This window comes from Engraulis encrasicolus, chromosome 13, assembly GCF_034702125.1.
Source record: "Engraulis encrasicolus isolate BLACKSEA-1 chromosome 13, IST_EnEncr_1.0, whole genome shotgun sequence".
NCBI lineage: Eukaryota > Metazoa > Chordata > Actinopteri > Clupeiformes > Engraulidae > Engraulis > Engraulis encrasicolus.
The window spans coordinates 42,240,508-42,263,007 of record NC_085869.1 but is presented as its reverse complement, the minus strand read 5'-3'; the positions used below and the strand labels follow the sequence as shown (position 1 = coordinate 42,263,007).

General features: G+C 43.7%; 2 protein-coding genes across 3 annotated transcripts in view; one reads left to right on the top strand and one right to left on the bottom strand.

Moving 5' to 3' along the window:
• gsk3ba (glycogen synthase kinase 3 beta, genome duplicate a) overlaps positions 1 to 15,204 on the top strand; it is a 101,794-nt gene extending 86,590 nt beyond the window's left edge. The window contains exons 6-11 of one of the 2 annotated variants that reach the window (XM_063213947.1): positions 848 to 954; positions 3,620 to 3,717; positions 4,388 to 4,495; positions 7,630 to 7,816; positions 8,471 to 8,569; positions 10,239 to 15,204. In XM_063213947.1, the coding sequence (XP_063070017.1) occupies positions 848 to 954; positions 3,620 to 3,717; positions 4,388 to 4,495; positions 7,630 to 7,816; positions 8,471 to 8,569; positions 10,239 to 10,309 (670 nt within the window). In that variant the 3' untranslated portion in view covers positions 10,310 to 15,204. The remainder of the gene's footprint in view (positions 1 to 847; positions 955 to 3,619; positions 3,718 to 4,387; positions 4,496 to 7,629; positions 7,817 to 8,470; positions 8,570 to 10,238) is intronic. The other variant, XM_063213948.1, reaches the window with a different exon arrangement.
• A 6,638-nt stretch (positions 15,205 to 21,842) lies between these two features.
• The window catches only part of nr1i2 (nuclear receptor subfamily 1, group I, member 2), a 20,638-nt gene continuing 19,980 nt past the window's right edge, over positions 21,843 to 22,500 (bottom strand). Inside the window, exon 9 of the mRNA XM_063214645.1 lies at positions 21,843 to 22,090. Within this exon, the coding sequence (XP_063070715.1) occupies positions 21,949 to 22,090 (142 nt within the window). The 3' untranslated portion in view covers positions 21,843 to 21,948. The remainder of the gene's footprint in view (positions 22,091 to 22,500) is intronic.

The window sequence follows — 22,500 nt, the reverse complement described above, 5'->3', positions numbered from 1 at the left end:
GTTTTATTGTGCGCTTGAGCAGTGCTAAACAGTATTTTAATGTGTGTACATGAACAGTGGTAAGCAGTATTCTATTGTGTGTGTTTGAACAGTGCCAAGCAGTGTTTTATTCCAGTGTGTGGAAAAGATGGTACTTCCACTGTAGGATTTCGCCTTATGGTTGAGAATTTCAGAGGTGGAATGGCAAGGACTTCAGCATGGCAACGATATATCAAAAATAAAGCGCTCTTTTATTCACAGTGACACCACCAAACGAAATGTGCACGAGGGCAACTAAAAAAAAATCAAACTGAAACTACTTAAATCAGCAACAGAAATTGGCCTTCTTAAATTAAAGCATCAAAATTCACGGCAGCAAAATTCTAGCTACAGCAGCAGTAAGAGAACGCAACAGAGCCAGCTCACAACAACTGCTCCGCTTCTGTGCTTCTCACATCAACCCCGAACACAGATTAACACAGTGCCTATATAGGCTACACACCTGTCACTTAACAGGTCCCAACATGAATGTGCGCTGGTGTGTGTGTGTGTGTGTGTGTGTGTGTGTGTGTGTGTGTGTGTGTGTGTGTGTTGTGTGTTCACCTCTCTCCTGCGCTCGTTCTCAACGAGCACCGAAAGCACCAGCCAACTTGTCCATATGTACACACACTTCATAAGTGACTTTAAAACCATGAATTCGTGAAAAGGGGGGAATCCTCCTTTTCACACAGTGCTAATCATTACGTAATTGTGTTTAGAATGCTAATCAGTATTTTATTGTGTGCGTTTTGAACAGTGCTAATCAGTATTTTATTGTGTGTGTTTTGAACAGTGCTAATCAGTATTTTATTGTGTGCATTTTGAACAGTGCTAAGCAGTTGGTGCGCGGGGAGCCCAACGTGTCCTACATCTGCTCACGGTACTACAGAGCCCCCGAGCTCATCTTCGGAGCCACAGACTACACCTCCAGCATAGGTAAGCAACCACCAACCAGACTGCACCTCCAGTAGCTAATAGGGAAGGTAATGCTAACGCCGACTGCACCGCTAACATGGGTGTGCTAATGCTAACGCAAGTTAGTGTAATAACTAAAATGAATGGACTCAAAACTCCTTTTATTGGGTGTGGGTAACATAGGGTGGCCAGACGTCCATCTTTAGGACGGCGGACCGTCCGTCTTTTCAGTGCCTTGTCCGGCGTCAGGCACATTATTAAGCCGGACACCTGGTTCACTAAAATGCAAGAAATTGCATCTAAGAAACACACATTTCCTTGAGGGAGGACCCCCCGGAGATGTCACGGAGATGTCTACCCTAGGGTAACATGACAAGTGGGTGGACACTGAAAGCACTCTTACTGTACGCAGGGCCGCTGACAGGTTTGGCTGGGCCCGGGACAAAAAAATATCAATGGGCCCCCCTTCCTCCAACTATCCCCCCCCCCCCCCCCCCCCCCTCCCCAAAAAAAAACCCCAGACAAACCTAGCCACCATTTTTTTTTTAAGAGAGACCAGGTGGCCAGACTAGGCCTACACTTTCGGCCTGAAAGCGCACCACATGATATGCTATGTATTATTAGGCCTACCCATTATAAAAGAAATGACATTGGTACCAAAGTAGCCTCACAATGATGCATACAATTCCATAGTAAATTATCTATCCATCCAATTATACTATCCATGCATTCTCGCCAACATTTATTTAGAAATGAAACAAAACAAATAGGATTCACATTGTCAATAATAACACAAGTGTTAGTGTAATTTACTTTGGCAATTTGAAGGCTTGCACATCAAAACGTGCCTGACTGAATCAGCTCCCGTTTGCTAAACTGACTTCAAGTGACGTGTGATGACAGTGAACAAGTGAGCAGCACACCAAAGACGTCAGTGGAACACAGGTCTTGTACTGTGCTCCCTCATCAGTCTTCCCACACCAGGAATAGCCAAACACAGGAACAAGTCAAGTTGCAGAAATGTAGGCCTATATGCAAAACGAATCTACACTGTATTTCTCCCCACAAAGTTAACAGGTTGATCATGTGTTAGCATTTGCGCTAAGCGGGATTTATAGCCTACGCGCTAAGCGTTTATAGCGTTGCATATTAATAGCGCTGTTTTAAAAGTTCTCCCTTGCCCTCTCCCTGCGCGCGACGCAACTTCTCATCACGGTATGATTCCGGGCTAATGTGCATATTCTTAGCTAAGGTCACTGATGGTCAGATTTGAAACACAATTTTACTAAGCTGTTATAAAATGATCCGATGCCCGTTTTCTATTGTGTTTATCAGTGTGACTGATCTCCTTTTAAACATGAATGCTGCAGTGCAGTGCGTGTCTGTTTATGAAGGGAAACTTTTGCTTTGTTTGTGTCCTCTGCCTGTTAGTACCTGCATCATCTGAAGAATATTTTACTGAATTCCTGGGGCTTCTGGTGTCTTCCTCTATTTTCTCCTTTCCTTCATTTTCTGCCCTCCTGGTTTGAACGACTGCGTCTTCAGACACCTTGGCAAATTGGCACGAGCCGCGTTTAAGTTGAAGACGTTTTTTTCTTTCTCGTAATGACCGACCAAACCATTTGTGCACTGGGGGTGGGGGGAGGTGCGAGTTCTTGATCCCTTTTTAAGGACAGGAAAGGCAAAATATCTGCATAATTTATTTAATGCAAATATAGGCCTAGCACATTCCCCCATCTCTCAAAGACTAACTTATTTTGAAATGAAATGGAACCATTAATCACAAACTTAATGAGGGCCCAGTTCTGGGCCCCCCTATCCCTGGGCCCGGGACAAAAAGCCCTTTTGTCCCCCCCTGTCGGCGGGGCTGACTGTACGCTCCCATGGCGACGTGTCTTGTGCTGCCATCTGGCCTATTCTTATTCTTATTTATTTGGGCCAGTGTGTACGCCTTTCCTCTTCGCAGTAAGCCAGCCTTAATTCACAAAGACGCCAGCCTCATCGTCTCATTCACAAGCACCAACACAACACCTCCAGCTTACACACAGTTCACGCCAGGAGAGCGCAGGTCAGTCAGTGCCAGTCAGTCACTGTGTGAGCAAGCGCCCTTATCCCTGTGTGTGTGTGTGTGTGTGTGTGTGTGTGTGTGTGTGTGTGTGTGTGTGTGTGTGTGTGTGTGTGTGTGTGTGTGTGTGTGTGTGTGTGTGTGTGTGTGTGTGTACCCTTGTGTTCCCTCTAGAAGCCAGCTCTAATTCAGAAAGACGCTTGGCCCGTTCACAACATCACCACCTTTAGCCATTAATTCACTTGAAATTCACATTTCTCACCTCATTCACAACAACACAACCACCTTTAACGTACACATACAAGCATGCAGAGGTCTTATCGATTGAGATAGCTTAAAAAAGAAAACTGCTGCATCACGACAGAGCAGACCCACAGACTTAAAAAGATGCAGAGGAAGGAATAACATTTGACAGCCGTGTTCTGTGTGTTTTGTTCAGAACGGACATCAACGTCCATTATGTAATAGTCGAGTCGGTGTGGTGCTCTTCATTCATAAAAATACTCTCAGGTACGCTAGCTTGTGACCGAGATGGCCATTCACAAGGGGATTTTTTGTTGTCTATTCTCTCTCTCTCTCTCTCTCTCTCTCTCTCTCTCTCTCTCTCTCTCCTCTGTGCAGATGTGTGGTCAGCTGGTTGCGTGCTGGCTGAACTGTTGCTAGGGCAACCAATATTCCCTGGCGACAGTGGGGTGGATCAGCTGGTTGAGATCATCAAGGTACCCCGCACTCCTGGAAGTGTGTGTGTGTGTGTTTGTGTGTGCGTGCATGCGTGCGCGTGCGTGCACGTGCGTGAGTGAATGCAGATGTGCATATTTTGTGTGTGTCTGTGTGACAAGGAACTAAATGTCTGAGGTGAGACATTTTCATTAAAATCGTACAATCGATACAAACACTCCTTTATTCCCTCTGCTGTTCAGCTGCTAATCTCTACTAGGAAAAGCAGATAGTCATTCGTTGCATGCATAGGTCTACACTTTTATTTATCCTCTGCACTGCAGATATTTATTTATTTATCCACCTTACTTTTATCTTTTTAAAATCTTTGATGTGTTTCTTGTGTTTTTATGTGTGAAATGTGAATGTGTGTGTGAAAGGTGTACTACTACTGCACGGAAATTGTCCGTACTGGGACATATAAAAGCTCCTGAACTGCACTGAACTACGACTGTAGAGTTCTCCTTTTTGTACCTTATCACTAATTGTCTCTTTTTATTCCCTCAACTTTTGCACATCTCAACCCTCACTTTTCTCCTCATCCCCCCATTATGTTATCTGCCCTCCCCCCATCATTATCATTATCTCCTCTCCTCCTCCTCCTCCTCCTCCTCCTCCTCCTCCTCCTCCTCCTCCTCTCTCCTCCTCCTCCTTCTCCTCCTCCCTCATCAGGTGCTGGGTACCCCGACAAGGGAGCAGATACGCGAGATGAACCCCAACTACACAGAGTTCAAGTTCCCCCAGATCAAGGCCCACCCTTGGACTAAGGTGAGTCAACAGGTACAGGAAACCAACTTACTACTTCCAGCTACGCCGCCGTCCTCACCTCACCTCGCCACCACCCCCCTGTCCTGTCGGTCCTCCTGCCCAGTCACGTGATGTCCCATGCTCCTCCGTTGTATATGTTTTTTTGTTTGTTTTTTTAACCATTATCATAATTTTTATCCCTACTAGTGACTACTTCCAGAGTCTTCGCCGTCACCCCTGTCACTTACAGTCGCATAATGCCACATTGCTCCCTGTCGTATTGTTTGAATGGCTGTGTTGTTTTTGGACCACCCTCAGCATTTGTTTTACCCCTAAACACAAATGCATGGTCGTCTGTCTCATCGTTATACTCTCTGCCTCGTCTGTCTTCTCCCTCCATTAGGTCACATGATGTTTACATCCTCCCTGCCATATGTATGTGTGTGTATTTGTGTGTGTTTTTTTAATCCCCATCGTTATTTTTGTTTTAGCACACACACGCATGGACGTCTGTCTTGAATCGTGATACTCTCCCTCTCTGACACTGTCTTTATTCATTTCTTCCTCCTTCATATTTTTTTTTTACTGTTAATCTTGTTCTTTTTCATCCAGCCATTCTCATCAGTCCTGTCTCCCCGTTGACTTGTCTTTATACTTCATTTACCGTCCTGTATGGTAGAGGTGTATATAGCACCGCCACCCTATGCTCATTGATGCTTGCAAACGCACAGTCCTTGTCAGATGTTGTGCAGACGGTCCCCCAAAACCCAATACATTGTAATGTGGAACCAATCCTGGGCCTACTCTCTGCCCTAGCTAGGCATGGGACAAGCCCCCCCCCCCTCTCAGATTCCTTGCCTGTAGGTCCTGTGCAGTCTTCGCAGACAGACTTGGACTTGCGCAGTGCTGCTTAAAACCACAGCAAGCCAGTTTATTAGGCAGCACCTGGAGCAAAATATACATCAAGGCAGGCAGGGAAAGGGCTCTGTAGTTCAACTCTTGTCCCTCTTGATCTGCAAAACACCCACCCAGACACAATTTTTGTATTTCTCGCCCTCTCTAACTTCTCTTTCCCTCTGCGTCTCATCCAAGTGTATGCGTGCAACACATGCTCATGCATTAGCAGCCCCAAAATAAGAAAAAGACACAGCTGATTCATACACTTCTCTCTCTCTCTCTCTCTCTCTCTCTCTCTCTCTCTCTCTCTCTCTCTCTCTCTCTCTCTGTCTCTCTCTGTCTCTCTCTGTCTGTCTCTCTCTCTCACTCACTCACTCACTCACTCACTCACTCACTCACTCACTCACTCACTCACTCACTCACTCACTCACTCACTCACTCACTCACTCACTCACTAATTTGAGTTGTAGTACTTTATAGTGTGTAGTAGAAGGCCACTAAGATCCTCCTCAATGGTAGTTTCATTCCGGGACGGGAGCCCGCTCCCTCCCACTACTGTACAGTACGTCCGATCTGGAAGTCATCTGCCAGGCATGCATTACTCTTTTATATGCACTACTACTCTATGTTATAGGCCATGAGTTATGGTATGACACTTCCCACTGGCCACTGACTCACTTCCCGAGGCATCTCTTCTATGCCGCAACGTGAATACTGTACAGCGTGTATGCAGAGTGCATTAATGTATTTCCATAGCTGTTGACATGACTGTGACAGCAACAAGCAGCCATATTCAAGTTAAAATCGGGAATATAAACCTCAACTCATGGCTCTAAGATATTGCAGAGATGATGTGCTTTGGTGTGTGATCAACCCTACGTACAACAGGGCTTGTTTTTCAACTGAACTTGTGTTGACTCTTTCAACAGTGATTTTTTTTTTTCATGCAGTAAGCCGCATGTGCTACCTTCATTCACAACTTGGATAGAGTAAATGCCCTCTGGTGGCTGGTTTGTTAATTACAGACAGTCTTGAGTACAGCTCGCTCTCTCCAGTCCAGACATTATATTAGCACGCAGGGCTGCTGACAGCTGTTGTAGGGGCTCGAGACAAAGTCCTCTGAAAGGGCCCCTCCCTGAATACACACAGTGTAATAATCAGGACCCAAGTCTGGGCCCCCTCTCTCCCTGGGTCCAGGACAGCTGACCTGTTTGCCCCTCACTGCAGACGGACCTGTTACTACCTCATGTCTTAGTTTTCCTCTTTTTATTCTCATCCGTTTCTGCATCAACATTCACTCGTTTCTGTTGCTCAGCCCCTCAATACATACCGTTCCACCTCTGGAATGCTGCAATAGTCACTGACAAAACTTTGCTACCATAGTACTTTATCACTATGACAGTGCACAAGGCCTTTAGTATAACATTACGACTTCATCCTCTAGTCCCGTCATACAGCAGACATCTTAAAGTAGAGTGGATGACGGGGACATTCTTTGACTTTCTCAGAGGCATATTGTCATCAAAAAGCGAACGCTACCTCCTCCATTCAGAGTCATGTGTTTCCTAGCATGTGTTTAATCCTTCACTGGATGTGTCTTGTCTGTCTACATGTTGATGAATGTTTGAAGTTGTGAAATGATGTGGAATAAGCACTATGAATTAGTTGGGAAAGCTGTGTAGGTTCCACCTTACAATTACGGTACGCTGGTCCAATAAAACTGGCTGACTGATTAAACAACTATTCTGTGATTGGATTAACAACCTGTCTATTCTCCTCTCCACATACAGCATATCTAGTACATAAAATCGTGCATAGCCGTTTGGTGGGCCGGCTTTGTACACCTTGTCATTTGAGTAACTTTAACCTGAATTCTTGAGTACTTGAACTAACCTGTTAAATATGATTTGAACTGGCAATCTGGCACTGCAGACCAAACATGATATTCCAACTGGAACTCATTGGGAAAAACGTTGAAAACCATGTGCTATTTGGACTTTCCACTAGTTAACACTGGTAGACCAACTATTCATTTCCCTGCTGTACTGTGATTGGCTGACTAGTCTCTGTGCTTCTCTCTGATTGGCCCCTGCAGGTGTTCCGGCCCCAAGAGGCGATGGCACCTGTGGCAAATCATAACAATATTAACAGTTGCTGCCAACAACCGTGGGCAAAACTACAGACCTTCCAGGCTCCAGGTATCTCAACATTCCATGTAGTTCTCTCATTGGCTGATCGGTCTCCGTGCTTTTCTCTGATTGGCTGTGCAGGTGTTCCGGCCCCGTACGCCCCCGGAGGCGATCGCGCTGTGCTCTCGGCTGCTGGAGTACACGCCCACGGCCCGCCTGACGCCGCTGGAGGCCTGTGCCCACTCCTTCTTCGACGAGCTGCGTGAGCCCAACATCAAGCTGCCCAACGGCCGCGACAAGCCATCGCTCTTCAACTTCACTACTCAGGGTGAGGCACCTCTTCCATTTTCTGTCTCTTTCTGTCTCTTTCTGTCTCTTTCTGTCTCTGTCTCTCTCTCTCTCTCTCTCTCTCTCTCTCTCTCTCTCTCTGTCTCTCTCTCTCTCCATCTATCCATGTCCTCTCACCAGCCTCGTTTTGTAGGTCTTCCACTTAACCTTTGAGGGTGTGGGAGACACGAGGGCCTGCGATCAATGGGCTGTTCATTTGTCATTTTTCTTCTCTGTCATTCTTTCCGTCTTTCTGGCTTTTGCTTTTCAACACTTGGAACTTGGAATCAGTTTGTGTTGAATATAAGTTGAATATTACCCCCACTCTCTTCTAACTTCATAAGCCACATCAGACACAATCCTAATTACGCTTTTATCCATTTCACCAGTGTGCCCCTGCCTGTTGGCCTCAGATTCTTCCTGGAGAAGAGAGTTATTTTGCTTTAGCCATCTGAAATTATATGCACTTGTAAAACACTTTTCTATTTTTAAACTTACTGAGGGTTGTCATGGTTACAAGTGCCCCTGAGGAAAGACAAAGTAATACTAATGTCTATCTCTTCTTCTTCACATTCTCTCTCTCACTCTCTCTCTCCCTCTCTCTCTCTCTCTCTCTCTCTCTCTCTCTCTCTCTGCCCGCCTCTCTCTCTAACAGAGTTGTCCAGTAACCCCTCGTTGGCCTCCATCTTGATTCCTGCCCATGCTCGTAACCAGGCCGGAGCCTCCACCCCCACCAACGCTTCAGCCACCACAGGTACAGCTCTACAGCACTCTGCATCCCCACCGCACTCTATTTGAGCTAGCAATTCTCTGCAAGGTCTTCTTGGACCTAGGAGATGTTTCACGTTTCATCCGTAACGTGTCTAGGGCAGCCGCGGTGTAATGATTAGGGAGTTGGACTGTTGGACTGATCACAGGGTTGCAGGTTTAATTCCCACCATAAGGCTTAATTTATTAGGAGCAACGTTTCGATCATAGATCTTCTTCAGGCATCGATCATAGATCTTCTTCAGGCCAAGATGCCTGAAGAAGATCTATGATCGAAACGTTGCTCCTAATAAATTAAGTCTTTTGCAAGCAGTGTGCAGATCCTTTCCCGCTCCTACATGTGACAGTTTTTTGATTTGGCACCTGCTGATGCTTTTTTGCTGGATGTGCGCACTTTGCACTACACTTTAATTCCCACCATAACCAATCCCTTCCTCCCTCCATGGCTGAAGTGCCCTTGAGCAAGGCACCTGTCCCCACACGGCTGCACAGACTTAAACCAATACTGTAATACCTGTCAGTCGCTTTGGATAACAAATTCAGATATTTCATTTAGTCATTGGTCAAATAACAGGGGGACATTGAATCAAAGTGTTGTAGTTGTCACGGACAGAAGACGACCCAAGAGCGCAAGTTCAAATTCAGAGTTGTTTATTGAAGGGTTCAGGGGGGAAGAGGAGTGAGTGAATCTTGAGGTCTTTGGAGGTGCCGGTTCCAGGGGTGCTAGGAGTGCCAGGGGTGTCAGGGGTTCCAGGGGTGCTTGGGGCTCTGGGGTTTTCCAGGGTCCTGTGGGTTACCTGGGGCTCCGGGGGTCACCAAGTGTCCGGGGGTTTCCAGTCCAAAGTGCCTAGTGTGTGTGTCCCCCAGTGATCGAGCGGCGTGTCGGGCTGAGGGTGGTGAAGCGTCTGGGCTCGCTCATCTGGTGGTCGGAGAACTGGGGGAACACACACACAAAAGCAATATGAATGGCAGGCAGAAGTACAGACCAGGGCTAGGCAATAATTGTGGTGAGAGACAGAAGGCAGAATCGAGTTACCGGAGGGGCTGAAGATCAGAGAGTAGTCGAGGTCCAGAAGGCAGGTCGGGATAGTCGGGGCAGAAGAACAGGGAGGCAGTCAAGAGGATCGGAATCAGACAGGAGTCAGAGCGTAGACAGGCAGGTTACTGGTCCGGGTTTGAAGACGATCTGACAGGGCTTGGCTGAAAAACAGGGCTTGATATACTGGGAGAGGTTAGTGGGGAAATGCAGTGCAGCTGGCAGAGTAATTAGAACAGAGTGAGGCAAGGTGAGGATGGCGAGTGGAAAATGCAGTGCAGCTGGCCAGGTAACAAGAGCAGAGCAGGGCGGAGCCAGGTGGAGCTCGTTAGGCAGAGTAGGGAGAGAGTGAGCAGAGTGGCAGAGAATTGAATGCAATTAAGGTTGCTACCAGGGAGAGAGAGTGCTCATGACAGTAGTCTAATAAACAACATGTATTGAAAGCCCTGTCTGCGTAATGGACAGCGTGAATCTTGCAATATCTAGCGTCCAACTTGTATTTTCCTTTTATAGCTATTGCTAGTATTTTCCTTTTGCAATTACTGTATCTCTATCATTGTGTTTAATAATAAAAATAACAGGTACTGTATCTAATCTTAAGACTATCTCTGCCCTACAGATGCCAACAGTGGAGATCGCGGCCAGACCACCACCACTGCCTCTGCCTCCGCCTCTAACTCATCCACCTGAGTGCCCCAGCCAATCAGGCCCTTCCCTCTAGTCTAAGCCGACGCCCACCCCGATTGCTCATTGGTCAGATACCAACCAGAGAGAAGGGGGGAAGGGGTGGGTAGAATAAAAACCCCGTAAAATAATTCACAAAATGCAGACAACTACAACAACAACCCAACCGACACACAAGACATTTCACACAACATGCTCAACGCTCTACACTTACCGAAAACAGATGAACATGTACCGATAATGTTAACTCCCATCCCCCCTTTATTGTGATGTGTTTATTTTCTAAAAAAAGGACAAAAACTTTTGTATATTTCTGCAAAACACATGTATGGAGCAAAGTCTTTATGTATGTCTGTGTGTGTGTGTGCGGGGAGGAGGCAGAGGGAGAGAGCAAGGGCAAATGTAGAGATCGGAGGAGTGGTGGTCCACTTCAACACAACAAATAAACTCACACAAAGACACACATTCAAACACACCCACACACACATACTCTGTATGCATGCAGGTACAAATATCACACACACGCACGCACACACGCATACACACACACATGCATGCACACACTAAGCCAGAGAGCTTCTTGTATAGTAGCTCTCGGAGGACAATCTCCTCTGTGGAAGCAATCCTGTAGCTGAAATCCATTCACTTCCCTCCTCTCCTCCCTCTCCCTCTCTCTCTCTCTCTCTGTCTCTCTCCCACCTGTCCTCCATCCCTTCCCCTCTCTCTCTGTCTCTTCAGTCACTGCTCACCAACTCTTAACCACCTCCTCCTCCTCTTCCCTCCCCTCTCATCAGACTTACACTTGACCCTTGAGTTCTCCCACCCACCGCTGCCAGGCTCCATGTCATCACTAGCCCTGGGACACACAGTAATGGTGCATGGCTTCAATTAGGTTGGGAACATCCAAAACATGTAGTCATTGCATAGGTTTTTTGTTCTTCTTAAAAATGGATCAAAAATCGTGTAAAAAAATGCATTGAAAAGAAGTTCCGTTGACCTGATTTTATTAGTCCAATAATGACCTGTCAAATATGTACTCTTTCGAGGGGGGAGAAAAAAAAAACAAGTTGAGAAATTCGTTTTAAGAAAAAGAGTTGAACCCCTATTGTTTTTTTGTTTTTTTTTCGCATGCCGAAGCAATGTACTCGCAACGATGGGTTCAGAAGTTGGTTCAAATTTTAAAAACGGGGCGTTTTTATTATTGTTTTTATTTTCCACGTGTTCTTGTCATTTGATTTGGTTTGTTTGGTTTTAATGTAATTCTGTTTGCTAAGGCGGGAGGTTGAAACAAAGATATAAGGGCTTTTGAAACCAGGGGGGGTAGAGACGCAACGGTCAGACCTTACGATTGACATACGAGATTATGTGTGTGTGTGTGTGATATGTCTCCCATTTATTTGTTTTTGTGCCATCGCACATGCATAAACACTTTATATATTAATTTGCGTCATATAAAATCCTCTATATATTTTAGGTATATCTATATGTAGATATATATCCAGAAGTGTTGGGGTTGGAGTCTGTCGAGATCACGGTTGCGATATTTGCTGCTGCCATTGTGTTCTGTTTTTGTTTTTTTACTATTTTTCCAAGAAAATAATACACAAAATGGAAACACACAAATCTACACACACACACACACACACACACACACACACACACACACACACACACACACACACACACACACACACACACACACACACACACACACACACACACTCACTTCACAATATCCATGCACATGCTTGTGTTTCTTGGAACACTTGACGAGGGTTTTGTTTTGTCCATGCTGAATGCTTCCAGGGGGTAGTGTGTTCACTCTCGGTCCTTAACGTATGAGATTTTTGCAGATGACATTAGACAGCCGTACACAATTCGTACACGATTGACGTATTTATTTTGAATTGTATGTTTTGGAGGCAGCGGCCTCTTCTGTCCGCCATTTGTACCGTATATGCTTGCTGCTGCATCATTTGACTAGTATGCTTACAAGTGCAAGTGGTGCAGGTGAGAGAAGAGAGTTGATAGGCAAGCTGAGGTAGTTCCGAGGGCAGACAGAGAGGCGATACGGTGTGATATGATCCTTTGCTTTTTTTAAACAGTGTTTATTGGAAAAGCAGAATGGAAACCAAGGTAGCGCTCTGCGTGGGATCCACCTGTAGAAAAGCCCTGTGTTTGTGTCACGGGTATCGGATTTGAAGACTCTTGTGTGCTGTACAGTAGAGTTTGTACAGCACATACAGGCCCATAGAGATCTGTCATATCAGCTGCAGAGATGAGAGGGATGCTGATGATGATGATGATGATGATGATGATGATGATGATGATGATACACTCTGTCCAACACTCAGCTGCCCATAGCATCTTAACCACTAACTGGCCAATGTTCCGTTTTCTTAAACTTTTACATTTTATTTTTATCACTCATTTTTTAAACTGTTCCTCTTCATCAACCTTGACCTCTCAAGAGCCCAGAGATGGACAGAACACCCCCGTACCTCCCCCCCCAAGCCCACCTCTCATCCCTCCAGTGGCATGGCATCAGAGGGAAAAGAATTAATGTAAACACACACACACACACACACTACAACAGCTGTTTATCCGCACCGCAGTCAACTGAAATAATGGTTCCATAAGGAATCTGTGTATATAAATACAGTCATACACATTCACCCTCGATATCACACACATTCATAAATATGAATATAGCGTAGATAACCATTTGCTCCTCACCAAATTCTGGCTTGTTGACTCTTGAATTTCTGTTGGTTTTTATTATATTTGTTTTATCCATTTTTTTGTTTCTTTTTGTTTGTTTTTCTTTGTTATTTCTGTGGGTATGTTCACCGTATGTAAATAGGCTGACCTAAGAACTGTTCAAAGAGCAAAAACAAAAGGGTGAGGGATTAAAAAAAAGAATAAAAAGTAAACAAAAAGCAAACAAAAATAAAAACAGAAAACAAATACATAAAAATCTTTAAAATAAAAAGTGAGAAAGATTAACGAAAAAAAAAAATATTCAGGGCAAATATGAACTGATTGTTGGATACTGTAGATGAGACAGACGCTTTCTCCAGCCATAGAGTTCAATCCTATCTGTACAGTAGGTGACAGCTATATTGTAACAATAACCAGTCCTGTATAGTGTATCTAGAGTTTGGAGTGCCTTTGCTTCCTTGACTCCCACCCCCTCCTGCCTTCCTCCTTTGTCTGTCCCCGTAAACCCAAAAGGTCCCCACAGTGCACACACACACACACACACACACACACACACACACACACACACACACACACACACACACACACACACACACACACACACACATTCACTGTAGTGTAGATACACACACACACACACACACACACACACACACACACACACACACACACACACACACACACACACACACACACACACACACACACGCTTACAGACACACACACACACACACACACACACACACACACACACACCAATGCAGTAGCCTCTTCCTTTGTGCCCCTCTCTTGGGTGCTTTTGATTGGACAGACTTGTTGACACCCTCCTGCCTTCACCTACATTATTTTCTTTCTCTCTCTCTCTCTCTCTCTCTCTCTCTCTCTCTCTCTCTCTCTCTCTCTCTCTCTCTCTCTCTCTCTCTCTCTCTGTACTTCAAAGCGTTTCGGGGGGGCTTCATCGTAATGTAATGTGTTCAAAGCCCGTGAGCAGGCCCTTCGCCCCATCTTCCTGAATGTACAGTACTGTATGTGATGTCACCCTGTGGTACAGTAGCTCTGCCTGGTGCTCGGACTCTTCAGGTGGTCAGTGAGGGGGTCGCACAAACAGAATCACCTCTCACCGAACCTTACCGGGGGAAAAAAAAGAAAACGAAACACAACACAAAACATGAAAACCCATACTCACATATACGTGTTTCTTGTATCTTTTCCCTGTATCTGTTTTTTTTCGTCTTTCTTTTTTTCTGTCATAATATATCGGAAAATGAAAGTGTTAACATTTTGTTGAGTGTTTCACTACCAAAGCCAGACAGTGATGTCATAACTCATCACCAAATCTAAGCCACACCCACCCCCTTTGGAGGCAATAATGATTTGTTTATTTTCCTGTTTGTTTGCTCGTTTTCCTTTGTTATTTTGTTTTGTTTATTTGGTCTGTAGTACCATACTGTCCAGGATGTAAGACTCACAGTCAATAGCACACACTAGAGGGGTCCTGTAGCTTAACCCCCTCCTCTCATCTTGACACCCCTCCACAGCTCCCCTGCCATTCACACAACCCTGACGCCATATCCCATCAACCCCCCCACACGCCCTCTCTCTTCCCCTTCCTCTGCCCACTTCTGATGTAAAGCTTGCTTGTAAGATTTGCATTCATGTATGTGTTGCTATCCACAAAAATGGTGTGACCACTTTCTTGTGACTCAAGTTACAATAAGAGTTGAGAAAAAAAAGAAAATAAAAAAAATCATTAAAACATGTAAAGACACAAATGTTTAAAATAGTATTTACCAAAAAATGTCTGGTAACAAGAAAAAGAAGAAAAAAATATATAGAAAAAACTTCAAGGACTGTTGGTTGTATACAGACGCATCACACACCTCTTGTGGATTTAAAACAGAAACACAACTGTCTTGGGTTTTAAAAGAAGATAAAGACAAAAAAATACAGCTGAATGATAACCTGTATAACATTAACTACTACTTGAATGCCTCTCGTTTGTGACTGAAATTTTTATTTTATTTGAAATATATACTTTTTTTCTGTGAAGGTATGCTAAATGTCTCCTTTTTCCTTGTAAATATGTCCGTTTTGGTCCTTGGTGTGACTCCGATTCAGAGAAATAGTTACCTGGTACTGTAATTTGCATTAAATAAAGAGTAGGATAGCCTGGAAATGAATCCCACTTGTCTCGGCTGTTTCTTTATGTTTCAAATGTGTTGTAATTGCAAGTGTTGAACTATACTGCATCACCTCAATGAGTGTGAATGCATGGACTTTCGCACGGGCACACACACACACACACACACACACACACACACACACACACACACACACTAGTCAATAGTTTGAACTAGATTTAGTTGAAACTTTTAAGCAAAGAGGGACAATCTGCACACTTCAGATCTTGTGCAAAAAAAGATTCCCTGAGTTCACCTTGAGCTTGCGGTCTTTACACCTTCATCAGTACCTTCTTCACCTGTCCTATGAAGATACAGTATAAATACTGAAAGCTTGCAGTGAAAACAGTGCAGCTTCTTTATCACAAGTGTTTGAAGTGTGCAGAATGTCTCTTACGTATTTTTGAGAACCCCCCAATTCACTGTTTGGTACTGAAATTGTGCAATAAGCTTGCCAGACTATTACATGGGTGAACCTGTCATTTAGCAGAAAATCAGGCTTTTATACATTCAATTGCTTTCAGCAACTCTGTAGTTATTTTTTACTTAAGTAAGTAACAAAGCAACACACGTTCATGGTTCACATACACACAGGGTTGTTCATTATTATTTTAAAAAATGATTGACAGCAGTAAGCACAAGCACATCATCTATGTATGACCGTGCACCTGAGGAAGGACAGACAGGCTTATCCAGTGTGTCAAGAGTGTGGTGGTCACACACTAGAGGCGGACATTTTTCAGGAATTCCCGCGGGTCAAAATTGTATAGATGAACGGGAGCGGGCAGGAGAGGGAATAAAAATAAAGGGGAGCGGGAATGTCAATGTTTTCTTTAAAAAACTAAAAAAAAGGCCTTGTTTTTTTTGATGAAATGGGAGTGGGGTTGATTTTGAGTGGGAGTGGGCAGGACATTCTTTTCAGGAGTGGACGGGATAGGATTTGTTTCTTTTACTCCAGTCCGGGATGGGATGGGACGAGATGGGATTTTTTTCTGGGACCGGGATGGATGGTACGGGAGTGAAAATCCACTCCCGTGTCATGCTCTGTCACACACGTTTCTGTGTATATTCAGCGTTTGCACAGCAGCATCCATGACCATGACCGATTCTGTTCACAAGACACATACAGTACTTCCATTCCCAGGTGTTACAGTGCTGTTACATAGTACATGTGCCAAACAACTGGCATCTTTTTGTGTTGCTGAAGTGTTGTTGAAGGATCTTGATCAGACAACTTTGGGTGCTTTTTCTCGAAACCATTGCCTCTTTTCTACTGCCGGTTTTCTGGTAGGCCTACAGCTCGACTCAGCCGCCACTTTTTGCTTTATGATTGAGCTGTGTCGTGCACAGCGCAAAAAGTGGCGGCCGAGTCACGCTTTGTCGAGCTGTAGGCCTACCAGAAAACCGGCAGTGGAAGAAAGAGGCATACGTTAGCTACTTTGTTGCAATTACATTTTCCATTCACAACCATTCAAGTTGCTAAATGGCAAGCAACTACAAAGCTTTCGAGAAGCACAACTCTGAACTACGGCATTCAGAGGTATCACAAACCTGGTTCAAAAGTAAAATGTACCAGCTACTGAATGTATACACAACAGCACAACTGTGAATCGTTGAAAAAATGGCAAGCTACAGATTTGAAGGCTTTTAATTTCATCACAGAAAAAAAACATAAAACAAGTTTTGCTCAATAACCTGGGGATGCTGTCGATCCATCTAACTACAACGTGAACCAGAGCAGCATACCTAGGCAATAGGCACAGTCCATGAGCACAACAATTACTCTGTACACACACACACACACACACACACACACACACACACACACACACACACACACACACACACATTCAAAAAAACACACAGAAAAACATTGATATTAAGTGTGAGCTGATACTTTTTTTTCTTTCGAAGACAAAGTCTACCAGCAGAGGGCACACTAACTACACACTTCTCAGAACACATTTTCAGCACAGCACAAATCAAATGGCATTTTGTCAAGGATTGCAGCACAGAACAACTGCACATCCTCCCAAACAGGTCCATTAATATAATCAATTCTACAGACGTAGGCAACATTTCTAATGGACAACATTTTCTAAGAAGATAATGTGCAATTCAAATACAAAATTTTGTTTTTTTGTAATTCACATTTGATAGGACTTTGATAGGACACATGAAATTTGCATCATAATGGCTGTACTGTTTAGCATATTTCCTTCACAAACACACAAAAAATATTCAACAACAACAAACGGTGTTGGTCCCTGTATAAACTTTTTGATTCTGTAGGCATCTTTGGGCAGGTTGGGTTGGTTCAATGGGCAGGTGGGTACTGAATTGAGAAGAATGATTAATCCGTCTTAGCCTGTATTACATGTAATTCAATATAAATGACAAGGAAGCTATTTACAGTATATCTCCCTTATCTTCACTGGTTTTATGTAAATTATAAAATTATAGTGGAGTTGATAAAAGCTCGACAAAAAAAAAAAGAAAAGTTTTTTGTTGTTCATTGATTATTCATATTAATCGATGTAGAGCAACTCGATTTTTTTCTCATCATGCACTTTGGTATGCTTCTGTAGAACAAAATGTGATATGCTAACCCGAACCAGTGTTATCCCCATCAGAGATTCTCCTAAGGCGTCAATCCCCAGTTCAGAAAGTGAAGAATTATATATAAAGTCGGTCAGACCACTCAATGTGCTGATGGTAATGTGCACCCACAGCTACATCAGCAAATACTCAACAAAGTCAATGAGACAGAAATGCAACTATACGACTAACAGAAAACTGTGGCATAATTTATTTAGCTTTCTGAGCCTGTGATTCTGAGGGACTCTTTTGGATGGTTGGTGTGTTACTTGGGGTCTCCTGTCTCCTGCAAAGGTCATGCCTATGCCAACTCCCTGAGCCTGTTAATCATCCAGACACCCATGGCAGATATAGCAACAAATGAATATTAAACACAACTCCTATTCACATAAGGGATATGTCCAGGGCTCGAGTTGTAGGGGGATGAGGGGGGATGCCATCCCCCAAACAATGAAAATGGTCAAAAATCATCCCCCTCTAAAACAGGCCTCCCTTCCTCACATATTGTGTTAAAATTGCACTTTCAACAACTATATTGTCAAAAATTTCTCTGGGGAGAAACCCTGAACCCCCAATAATCAGAATCAATCTTTGATCATCTCCTCTGCTTTGATTTTACAACTCGACCACTGGGTATATCACAGGCCAATGCTACTGCAAAACTGCTGAACATACATCCACACATTTTTTTTTCCAAGCTTATGTTAGCAAGTGTCTCCACTTGGGATTAGATTCTGAATTGGGGTTTAGGTTTATAGTACGTACTAATGATTGGCTTTAACATTAGCAAGCAGATCCTGCTTTGAAAAAACTGTTGTATCAAATAACCTGTGGAGGCTAAAATAGTGTGCTTTCAGTTGTGTCTGAAACCCATTAGCTTTCGCTAACTAGTCTGTCTGTGTATATACATACAAACAATTATGCTATTAGCTTCATCATAGTTATTATTAATAACATAAGTCAACACAAGATTCCAAAGTGCCAAGCCAGCACACATACTGTAGCGTCATGGGACTGAAATAGCAGAAAGTGTATTTCCTTGAGGTAAATCTGTTTCTGGTCCAGTGAGTTAATGACCTAAAACAATCATAATTGTGTGTGTGTGTGTGTGTGTTTGTGTGTGCGCGCGCATGTGTGTGTGTGTGTGTGTGTGTGTGTGTGTGTTTGTGTGTGCGCGCGCATGTGTGTGTGTGTGTGTGCGTGTGTGTGTGGGTATTTGTGTGTGTGTGTTGGTAGGTGTGTGCGAGTGCTACAAAAGACTGGTTCACCTTCTTGTCACATTTGACAAAATATTCCAAAATATAATCCAATTTGCTCACACATCATGACACATATTAGTACAACGAAGCAAAGCAGCCTTTCTGAAGGATGTTTGTGAGTATGTGTGTCCGCCTTCTGGAGATGTTCACCATAATACTCCCCTACTTAATCCCCTAACCTCTCAACCAGACCTAGGAGAGTCATCCATCCAATGTTTATCCTGGTCCAACGGAGCAAGCTAGCTTTTTCAGCTAATATTATTTGTGATTATTTGTGTGTGTGATGTGTAGTGTGTGTGTGTGTGTGTGTGTGTGTGTGTGTGTGTGTGTGTGTGTGTGTGTGTGTGTGTGTGTGTGTGTGTGTGTGTGATGTGTGTGTGTGTGTGTGTGTGTGTGTGTGTGTGTCCACCTTTTCCTGACATTGTCTTTAGCAATATTCTCCACTACCCTTCAATTCCCTTCATAATAGTCATCCATCTTAATGTTTGTCCAAGTTCAGTGTGTGAGCTAGCTGTTCCCGAGCGGCTAGCTTGTTAAGCCTTTTGCCGTGGACAGTCTTGGGTCTGTATATACAGTGAGTCCAATATGTATTTGATCCCTTGCTGATTTTGCCGGTTTGCCCACTAATAAAGACATGATCAGTCTATAAATTTATGATAATATGTATTCAAACATGGAGAGACAGAATATCAAAATGAAATTCCAGAAAATGACTTAAAATAATATATTTTAATTTATTTATATTTCATTTAGGCAAATAAGTATTTGAGCCCTCTAGCAAAAGAAGATAAAGTGCTTTGTGGCAAAGCCCTAGTTTTCTAGTACTGAGGTCAGATGCTACTTTTAGTTGATGACAATGATTGTGCATATAGTAGAAAATAGTTTTGCCCATTTTTCTTTGCAGATTATCTCTAAAACATTCATAGTTTGTTGCTGTAGCTTGGCAAATGGGAGGTTCAGTTCTCTCCATAGAATTACTATAGGGTTAATATTTGGAGACTGTCTAGGTCACTTCACGACTTTAATATGTTTCTTATTGAGCCACTGCTTCATTGCTTTGACTGTATGTTGTGTATTATTGTCATGTGGGGAGATCCAAAAATGGCCCACCCATCAGTGTAGTGGTGGAAGGAAGGAAGTTTGCACTCAGGATTGCACATTACATGTCTCCCTCCATCCATTCATTGATGATGTGAAGTTGTCCTGTGCCTTGGCCAGACAAACACCCTCAAACCATAATGATACCACTTTCATGCATTATGGTGAGGAAGGTGTTCTAGGGGATCATAGACAGCAGTACTCTTTCTCAAAACACATTGAATTGTGTTAATGCCAAACAGCTTGATTTTGGTTTCATCTGACTACAGCACCTCCTTATCATATCCTAAACCAGTCTGATGTCCGTTGGCAAACCTCAGGTGGGACTGCACAGGTTCCTTCTGAAGTAGAGGTACCATGTGTGCACTACTGAACCATGAAGATCCCCCTTTTCATGTATGAAAAGTGCAATTTTCCAGTCATAATGAATTTTAAAGGATTTTAAACCTCTGTGGCATTAAGTGCTACCAGTAGTTTTCTCAGTGATTTTGGTCCCAGTAGCTTTGATATCATTGCCTAGTCCATCCCGTACAGGTCTAGGGTGCTTTCTTTCTGTTCTCATGATTATCAAATCCCTGCAAAAGGTAAAATCTTGTATAGAACCCCAGACAGGCTGATGGATAGTCATTTTGTATTCCTCACATTTTGGAAGAAATGCATCAACAGCTGGGTCATTAATACCCAGTCTCTTTCTTGTGGCTTTGCAGCCCATTTAATCTTTGTTCTGATCTAAAATCTTGTCCCTGATATCATTTGAACGCTCTTTGGTCTTTCTCATGCTGGTGAGGTTGGAGTGTGACTGATTCACTCATACTATGGACTGCTTCTGCTGATTCAATGTGTCTTTTATGCATGTTAGTATGTACAGGTGTCTTTAATTCAGATGACAAGTTGATCGGAAGTGCCCATCTGGTCTGTGGGCCCGGAACTGTAATCAGTTAGCAGGGGATCAAATACTTATTTTGCTCGATTAAATGGAAATAAATTAATATATATTCTCTTAAGCTGATTTCTGGATTTTCTGTTTGATATTCTGTCTCTCCATATTAGAGTACATATTATCATAACATTTATTGACTGATCATGTCTTTGTTAGTAGGCAAACCAAAAAAATCAGCAAGGGATCAAATACTTATTGGACTCACTGTAGGTTGTTGGTATAGATGTTACCAGCACCTACAGGATTATGTGTGCATTGGTTTGTCATCAATTGATAGCAGCAATATAGCGGTTAAACATGGCAGCGATCTGGCGTCAGCTGGGCTTGACTGGAAATTTGGCATAGCGGGCATTTCCCGGTTGGCCCCGCACCCTCGTTGGCCACTATATACAGGATATATTTTTTAAAACATTTCTGAAAATAGGGGCCCACGAGGGTGTGGGGCCCACCGGTGACTCAGTTCTGCACCGCTAATTATGAGGGGCCCCTTTAAGCCAAAAGTGCCCGGGCCCTATTTCCTATGTCTTGCCCAGTCCTGCCCTGGGTGTCAGCCATTCCTTCCAATACAAGTGTTCCTATGTATGGCTGGGGGCCAATAGCCAGGCCGTGCCCTCCTAGTGACGCAACAGCTTCAGCGTTGCTACCAGTCAGGTCAAGAGTCAATGCAAGTGCTCTCTGAGTTCAATTACGGGAACTCCTCCCACTTTGTTGGGAAGCAAACAATCATTCGCAAACCAAGGGAGGCCATTTGGGAAATGCTGTTTGGGAAATGTTCATTGTTATGCTCTTGGTCAGACCAAGTCTCGAGGAGATTTGAAAGTCGATGATAATCAGGCTAGGGGGCCGAGGCTAGCTGTCCTGGCTGATGACCTCCAGGATGAGGGGCGAGACCTCCGGCTGGATGTCCTGGATCTGCAGCACCTGCTTGCTGTACTCCTCGTTCATCGTCCGCATCTCCGTCAAGCACGCCATGATCTTGGGGAACAGCAGGCTGGGAGAGAGCAGAGAAAAGGGGAGTAACAAAAAACTTGTAAACTGGTAAAAATGTAATCAAGACTCCTAAGAAATGTAACGTATGTGATCTTCAAGTAAATATGACTTTTGAATCTCTAATGTGAGACAATAGCAGAGAGAGACATGAGTTAAGGACTCTATTTGGGTTTGAGTCATTGAACCATCACATCAGGGGTGAGCAGATGAACTACAACACACTATAGAAACTGAGAAACTAGAAACTGGGAACACTGATGATGGGCTAGACCCAAAACGTTTGTCCCCTGTCTGTCGGTTTTATTTACTTTTTTCGGCTTTATTTAATACAGTTTTTGATTCTGCATTCAGCTCCAGTGTGCGACTCCTTTCTTCCTTTTCATTATACTGCTCTTGGAATTACGCACCGAG